The 7,593-nt window shown below is 50.6% G+C and overlaps 1 protein-coding gene across 1 annotated transcript in view; it reads right to left on the reverse strand.

Moving 5' to 3' along the window:
- Positions 1-7,145, reverse strand: part of LOC138865561 (uro-adherence factor A-like) — an 8,439-nt gene extending 1,294 nt beyond the window's left edge. Inside the window, exons 1-12 of the mRNA XM_070136251.1 lie at positions 6,579-7,145; positions 5,865-6,200; positions 3,107-3,524; positions 2,835-2,966; positions 2,583-2,645; positions 2,345-2,455; positions 1,931-2,158; positions 1,265-1,849; positions 1,054-1,218; positions 722-950; positions 118-593; positions 1-11 (exon numbers count right to left, since the gene is read on the reverse strand). The exon at positions 1-11 is cut by the window's left edge and continues 360 nt beyond it. Coding sequence (XP_069992352.1) covers positions 1-11; positions 118-593; positions 722-950; positions 1,054-1,218; positions 1,265-1,849; positions 1,931-2,158; positions 2,345-2,455; positions 2,583-2,645; positions 2,835-2,966; positions 3,107-3,524; positions 5,865-6,200; positions 6,579-7,145 — 3,321 coding nt within the window. The remainder of the gene's footprint in view (positions 12-117; positions 594-721; positions 951-1,053; positions 1,219-1,264; positions 1,850-1,930; positions 2,159-2,344; positions 2,456-2,582; positions 2,646-2,834; positions 2,967-3,106; positions 3,525-5,864; positions 6,201-6,578) is intronic.
- Positions 7,146-7,593: the final 448 nt, after the last annotated feature.

Consider the following 7,593-nt stretch of genomic DNA (forward strand, 5'->3'; position numbering starts at 1 on the left):
GAGTGGATTGTCTTGAGAGCAACACCACGCTTGTCTTGAGAGTGGCTTGTCTTCAGAGCAACACCGCGGTTGTCTTGAGAGTGGCTTGTCTTAAGAGTGGCTTGTCTTAAGAGTGACTTATCTTGAGAGCAACACCGCTGTTGTCTTGAGAGTGGCTTGTCTTGCGAGTGGCTTGTCTTGAGAGTGGCTTGTCTTGAGAGTGGCTTGTCTTGAGAGTGACTTGTCTTGAGAGCAACACCGCGGTTGTCTTGAGAGTGGCTTGTATTGAGCGTGGCTTGTCTTGAGAGTGGCTTGTCTTGAGAGTGGCTTGTCTAGAGAGCAACACCGCGCTTGTCTTGAGAGCAACACCGCGCTTGTCTTGAGAGTGGCTTGTCTTGAGAGCAACACCGCGCTCGTCTTGAGAGTGGCTTGTCTTGAGAGCAACACCGCGGTTGTCTTGAGAGTGGCTTGTCTTGAGAGCAACATCGCGGTTGTCTTGAGAGTAGCTTGTCTTGAGAGTGGCTTGTCTTGAGAGCAACACCGCGTTTGTCTTGAGAGTGGCTTGTCTTGAGAGTGGCTTGTCTTGAGAGTAGCTTGTCTTGAGAGTGGCTCGACTTGAGAGTGGCTTGTCTTGAGAGTGGCTTGTCTTGAGAGTGGCTTGTCTTGAGAGTGGCTTGTCTTGAGAGTGGCTTGTCTTGAGAGTGGCTTGTCTTGAGAGTGGCTTGTCTTGAGAGTAGCTTGCATTGAGAGTGGCATGTCTTGAGAGTGGCTTGTCCCGAGAGTATCTTGTCTTGAGAATGGCTTGTCTTGAGAGTAGCTTGACTTGAGAGTGGCTTGTCTTAAGAGTGGCTTGTCTTGAGAGTGGCTTGCCTTGAGAGTGGCTTGTCTAGAGAGCAACACCGCGCTTGTCTTGAGAGCAACACCGCGCTTGTCTTGAGAGTGGCTTGTCTTGAGAGCAACATCGCGGTTATCTTGAGAGTGGCTTGTCTTGAGAGTGGCTTGTCTTGAGAGCAACACCGCGTTTGTCTTGAGAGTGGCTTGTCTTGAGAGTGGCTAGTCTTGATAGTGGCTTGCCTTGAGAGTGGCTTGTCTTGAGAGTGGCTTGTCTTGAGAGTGGCTTGCCTTGAGAGTGGCTTGTCTTGAGAGTGGCTTGTCTAGAGAGCAACACCGCGCTTGTCTTGAGAGCAACACCGCGCTTGTCTTGAGAGTGGCTTGTCTTGAGAGCAACACCGCGCTTGTCTTCAAAGTGGCTTGTCTTGAGAGTGGCTTGTCTTGAGAGCAACACCGCGTTTGTCTTGAGAGTGGCTTGTCTTGAGAGCAACACCGCGTTTGTCTTGAGAGTGGCTTGTCTTGAGAGTGGCTAGTCTTGCGAGTGGCTTGTCTTGAGAGTGGATTGTCTTGAGAGCAACATCGCGGTTGTCTTGAGAGTGGCTTGTCTTGAGAGCAACACCGTGTTTGTCTTGAGAGTGGCTTGTCTTGAGAGTGGCTAGTCTTGCGAGTGGCTTGTCTTGAGAGTGGCTTGTCTTGAGAGTGGCTTGTCTTGAGAGTGGCTTGTCTTGAGAACAGCTCGACTTGAGAGTGGCTTGTCTAGAGAATGGCTTGTCTTGAGAGTAGATTGTCTTGAGAGTGGCTTGTCTTGAGAGTGGCTTATCTTGAGAGTGGCTTGTCTTGAGAGTGGCTCGTCTTGAGAGTAGCTTGTCTTGAGAGTGACTTGTCTTGAGAGTAGCTTGTCTTGAGAGTGGCTTGTCTTGAGAGTGACTTGTCTTGAGAGTAGCTTGTCTTGAGAGTGGCTTGTCTTGAGAGTTTCTCGTCTTGAGAGTGGCTTGTCTTAAGAGTGGCTCGTCTTGAGAGTGACTTGTCTTGAGAGTAGCTTGTCTTGAGAGTGGCTTGTCTTAAGAGTGGCTCGTTTCGAGAGTGGCTCGTCTTGAGAGTGGCTTGTATTGAGAGGGGCTTGTCTTGAGAGTGGCTTGTCTTGAGAGGGGCTTGTCTTGAGAGGGGCTTGTCTTGAGAGTGGCTTGTCTTGAGAGTGACTTGTCTTGAGAGTAGCTTGTCTTGAGAGTGGCTTGTCTTAAGAGTGGCTCGTTTCGAGAGTGGCTCGTCTTGAGAGTGGCTCGTCTTGAGAGTGACTTGTCTTGAGAGTAGCTTGTCTTGAGAGTGGCTTGTATTGAGAGTGGCTCGTCTTGAGAGTGGCTTGTATTGAGAGTGGCTCGTCTTGAGAGTGGCTTGTATTGAGAGTGGCTCGTCTTGAGTGGCTCGTCTTGAGAGTGGCTTGTCTTGAGAGTGGCTCGTCTTGAGAGTGGCTTGTCTTGAGAGTGGCTCGTCTTGAGAGTGGCTCGTCTTGAGAGTGGCTTGTCTTGAGAGTTGCTTGTATTGAGAGTGGCTCGTCTTGAGAGTGGCTCGTCTTGAGAGTGACTTGTCTTGAGAGTAGCTTGTCTTGAGAGTGGCTTGTATTGAGAGTGGCTCGTCTTGAGAGTGGCTTGTATTGAGAGTGGCTCGTCTTGAGAGTGGCTTGTATTGAGAGTGGCTCGTCTTGAGTGGCTCGTCTTGAGAGTGGCTTGTCTTGAGAGTGGCTCGTCTTGAGAGTGGCTCGTCTTGAGAGTGACTTGTCTTGAGAGTAGCTTGTCTTGAGAGTGGCTTGTATTGAGAGTGGCTCGTCTTGAGAGTGGCTTGTATTGAGAGTGGCTCGTCTTGAGAGTGGCTTGTATTGAGAGTGGCTCGTCTTGAGTGGCTCGTCTTGAGAGTGGCTTGTCTTGAGAGTGGCTCGTCTTGAGAGTGGCTTGTCTTGAGAGTGGCTCGTCTTGAGTGGCTCGTCTTGAGAGTGGCTCGTCTTGAGAGTGGCTTGTCTTGAGAGTTGCTTGTATTGAGAGTGGCTCGTCTTGAGAGTGGCTCGTCTTGAGAGTGACTTGTCTTGAGAGTAGCTTGTCTTGAGAGTGGCTTGTATTGAGAGTGGCTCGTCTTGAGAGTGGCTTGTATTGAGAGTGGCTCGTCTTGAGAGTGGCTTGTATTGAGAGTGGCTTGTCTTGAGAGTGGCTCGTCTTGAGAGTGGCTTGTCTTGAGAGTGGCTCGTCTTGAGAGTGGCTCGTCTTGAGAGTGGCTCGTCTTGAGAGTGGCTCGTCTTGAGAGTGACTTGTCTTGAGAGTAGCTTGTCTTGAGAGTGGCTTGTATTGAGAGTGGCTCGTCTTGAGAGTGGCTCGTCTTGAGAGTGGCTCGTCTTGAGAGTGACTTGTCTTGAGAGTAGCTTGTCTTGAGAGTGGCTTGTATTGAGAGTGGCTCGTCTTGAGAGTGGCTTGTATTGAGAGTGGCTCGTCTTGAGAGTGGCTTGTATTGAGAGTAGCTTGTCTTGAGAGCGGCTTGTCTTGAGAGTGGCTTGTCTTGAGAGTGGCTTGTCTTGAGAGTGGCTTGTATTGAGAGTAGCTTGTCTTGAGAGCGGCTTGTCTTGAGAGTGGCTTGTATTGAGAGTAGCTTGTCTTGAGAGCGGCTTGTCTTGAGAGTGGCTCGTCTTGAGTGGCTAGTCTTGAGAGTGGCTCGTCTTGAGAGTGGCTTGTCTTGAGAGTGGCTTGTCTTGAGAGTGGCTTGTCTTGAGAGTGGCTTGTCTTGAGAGTGGCTTGTCTTGAGAGTGGCTTGTATTGAGAGTGGCTTGTATTGAGAGTGGCTCGTCTTGAGAGTGGCTTGTCTTGAGAGTGGCTTGTCTTGAGAGTGGCTCGTCTTGAGAGTGGCTTGTCTTGAGAGTGGCTTGTATTGAGAGTGGCTTGTCTTGAGAGTGGCTTGTCTTGAGAGTGGCTTGTCTTGAGAGTGGCTTGTCTTGAGAGTGGCTTGTCTTGAGAGTGGCTCGTCTTGAGTGGCTAGTCTTGAGAGTGGCTCGTCTTGAGAGTGGCTCGTCTTGAGTGGCTTGTCTTGAGAGTGGCTTGTCTTGAGAGTGGCTTGTCTTGAGAGTGGCTTGTCTTGAGAGTGGCTTGTCTTGAGAGTGGCTTGTCTTGAGAGTGGCTCGTCTTGAGTGGCTAGTCTTGAGAGTGGCTTGTCTTGAGAGTGGCTTGTCTTGAGAGTGGCTTGTCTTGAGAGTGGCTTGTCTTGAGAGTGGCTTGTCTTGAGAGTGGCTTGTCTTGAGAGTGGCTTGTCTTGAGAGTGGCTTGTCTTGAGAGTGGCTTGTCTTGAGAGTGGCTTGTCTTGAGAGTGGCTTGTCTTGAGAGTGGCTCGTCTTGAGAGTGGCTTGTCTTGAGAGTGGCTTGTATTGAGAGTGGCTTGTATTGAGAGTGGCTTGTATTGAGAGTGGCTCGTCTTGAGAGTGGCTTGTATTGAGAGTGGCTTGTCTTGAGAGTGGCTCGTCTTGAGTGGCTCGTCTTGAGAGTGGCTTGTCTTGAGAGTGGCTTGTATTGAGAGTGGCTTGTATTGAGAGTGGCTCGTCTTGAGAGTGGCTTGTCTTGAGAGTGGCTCGTCTTGAGAGTGGCTCGTCTTGAGAGTGGCTCGTCTTGAGAGTGGCTTGTCTTGAGAGTTGCTTGTCTTGAGAGTGGCTCGTCTTGAGAGTAGCTTGTATTGAGAGTGGCTCGTCTTGAGAGTGGCTTGTCTTGAGAGTGGCTCGTCTTGAGAGTGGCTCGTCTTGAGAGTGGCTTGTCTTGAGAGTGGCTTGTCTTGAGAGTGGCTCGTCTTGAGAGTGGCTTGTCTTGAGAGTGGCTCGTCTTGAGAGTGGCTCGTCTTGAGAGTGGCTTGTCTTGAGAGTGGCTCGTCTTGAGAGTGGCTCGTCTTGAGAGTGGCTTGTCTTGAGAGTGGCTTGTCTTGAGAGTGGCTCGTCTTGAGAGTGGCTCGTCTTGAGAGTGGCTTGTCTTGAGAGTGGCTTGTCTTGAGAGTGGCTCGTCTTGAGAGTGGCTCGTCTTGAGAGTGGCTCGTCTTGAGAGTGGCTTGTCTTGAGAGTGGCTTGTCTTGAGAGTGGCTCGTCTTGAGAGTGGCTTGTCTTGAGAGTGGCTCGTCTTGAGAGTGGCTCGTCTTGAGAGTGGCTCGTCTTGAGAGTGGCTCGTCTTGAGAGTGGCTCGTCTTGAGAGTGGCTTGTCTTGAGAGTGGCTCGTCTTGAGAGTGGCTTGTCTTGAGAGTGGCTCGTCTTGAGAGTGGCTCGTCTTGAGAGTGGCTCGTCTTGAGAGTGGCTTGTCTTGAGAGTTGCTTGTCTTGAGAGTAGCTTGTATTGAGAGTGGCTCGTCTTGAGAGTGGCTTGTCTTGAGAGTGGCTCGTCTTGAGAGTGGCTCGTCTTGAGAGTGGCTTGTCTTGAGAGTGGCTTGTCTTGAGAGTGGCTCGTCTTGAGAGTGGCTCGTCTTGAGAGTGGCTTGTCTTGAGAGTAGCTTGTATTGAGAGTGGCTCGTCTTGAGAGTGGCTTGTCTTGAGAGTGGCTCGTCTTGAGAGTGGCTCGTCTTGAGAGTGGCTTGTCTTGAGAGTGGCTTGTCTTGAGAGTGGCTCGTCTTGAGAGTGGCTTGTCTTGAGAGTGGCTTGTATTGAGAGTGGCTTGTATTGAGAGTGGCTCGTCTTGAGAGTGGCTTGTCTTGAGAGTGGCTCGTCTTGAGAGTGGCTTGTCTTGAGAGTGGCTTGTATTGAGAGTGGCTCGTCTTGAGAGTGGCTTGTCTTGAGAGTGGCTCGTCTTGAGAGTGGCTTGTCTTGAGAGTGGCTCGTCTTGAGAGTGGCTCGTCTTGAGAGTGGTTCGTCTTGAGAGTGGCTTGTCTTGAGAGTGGCTTGTATTGAGAGTGGCTCGTCTTGAGAGTGGCTTGTCTTGAGAATGGCTCGTCTTGAGAGTGGCTCGTCTTGAGAGTGGCTCGTCTTGAGAGTGGCTCGTCTTGAGAGTGGCTTGTCTTGAGAGTGGCTTGTATTGAGAGTGGCTCGTCTTGAGAGTGGCTTGTCTTGAGAATGGCTCGTCTTGAGAGTGGCTCGTCTTGAGAGTGGCTCGTCTTGAGAGTGGCTCGTCTTGAGAGTGACTTGTCTTGAGAGTAGCTTGTCTTGAGAGTGGCTCGTCTTGAGAGTGGCTCGTCTTGAGAGTGGCTCGTCTTGAGTGGCTCGTCTTGAGAGTGGCTCGTCTTGAAAGTGGCTCGTCTTGAGAGGTGCTCGTCTTGAGAGTGGCTTGTCTTAAGAATGGCTTGTCTTAAGAGTTGCTGGTCTCGAAAGTGGCTTGTTTTGAGAGTTTCTCGTCTTGAGTGGCTCGTCTTGAGAGTGGCTCGTCTTGAGAGTGGCTCGTCTTGAGAGTGGCTTGTCTTGAGAGTGGCTCGTCTTGAGTGGCTCGTCTTGAGAGTGGCTCGTCTTGAAAGTGGCTTGTCTTGAGAGTGGCTCGTCTCGAGAGTGGCTCGTCTTGAGAGTGGCTCGTCTCGAGAGTGGCTCGTCTTGAGAGTGGCTTGTATTGAGAGTGGCTCGTCTTGAGAGTGGCTTGTATTGAGAGTGGCTCGTCTTGAGAGTGGCTTGTATTGAGAGTGGCTTGTCTTAAGAGTGGCTCGTCTTGAGAGTGACTTGTCTTGAGAGTGGCTCGTCTTGAGAGTGGCTCGTCTTGAGAGTGGCTCGTCTTGAGAGAGCCTTGTCTCGAGAGTGGCTTGTCTTTAGAGTGGCTCGTTTCGAGAGTGGCTCGTCTTGAGAGTTGCTTGTCTTGAGAGAGCCTTGTTTTGAGAGTGGCTCGTCTTGAGAGTGGCTCGTCTTGAGAGAGTCTTGTCTCGAGAGTGGCTTGTCTTAAGAATGGCTCGTCTTGAGAGTGGCTTGTCTTGAAAGTGGCTTGTTTTGAGAGTGGCTTGTCTTGAGAGTGGCTCGTTTTGAGAGTGGCTCGTCTTGAGAGTGGCTTGTCTTGAGAGTTTCTCGTCTTGAAAGTGGCTTGTCTTGAGAGTGGCTTGTTTTAAGAGTGTCTCGTCTCGAGAGTGGCTTGTCTTGAGAGTTTCTCGTCTTGAGAGTGGCTCGTCTTGAGAGTGGCTCGTTTCGAGAGTGGCTTGTCTTGAGAGTTTCTCGTCTTGAGAGTGGCTTGTTTTAAGAGTGTCTCGTCTCGAGAGTGGCTTGTCTTGAGAGTTTCTCGTCTTGAGAATGGCTTGTCTTGAGAGTTTCTCGTCTTGAGAGTGGCTTGTCTTGAGAGTTTCTCGTCTTGAGAGTAGCTTGTCTTGAGAGTGGCTTGTCTTGAGAGTGGCTTGTCTTGAGAGTGGCTCGTCATGAGAGTGGCTCGTCATGAGAGTGGCTCGTCTCGAGAGTGGCTTGTCTTGAGAGTGGCTTGTCTTAAGAGTGGCTCGTCATGAAAGTGGCTTGTCTTGAGAGTGGCTTGTTTTGAGAGTTTCTCGTCTTGAGTGGCTCGTCTTGAAAGTGGCTTGTCTTGAGAGTTTTTCGTCTTGAGAGTGGCTTGTCTTAAGAGTGGCTTGTCTCGAGAGTGGCTTGACTTAAGAATGGCTCGTCTTGAGAGTGGCTCGTCTTGAGAGTGGCTTGTCTTAAGAGTGGCTCGTCTTGAGAGTAGCTTGTCTTGAGAGCGGCTTGTCTTGAGAGTGGCTTGTCTTGAGAGTGGCTTGTCTTGAGAGTGGCTTGTCTTGAGAGTGGCTTGTCTTGAGAGTGGCTCGTCTTGAGAGTGGCTCGTCTTGAAAGTGGCTTGTCTTGAGAGTGGCTTGTTTTGAGAGTTTCTCGTCTTGA

The sequence above is a fragment of the Penaeus vannamei genome, chromosome 21, assembly GCF_042767895.1.
Source record: "Penaeus vannamei isolate JL-2024 chromosome 21, ASM4276789v1, whole genome shotgun sequence".
Classification (NCBI taxonomy): Eukaryota; Metazoa; Arthropoda; class Malacostraca; order Decapoda; family Penaeidae; genus Penaeus; species Penaeus vannamei.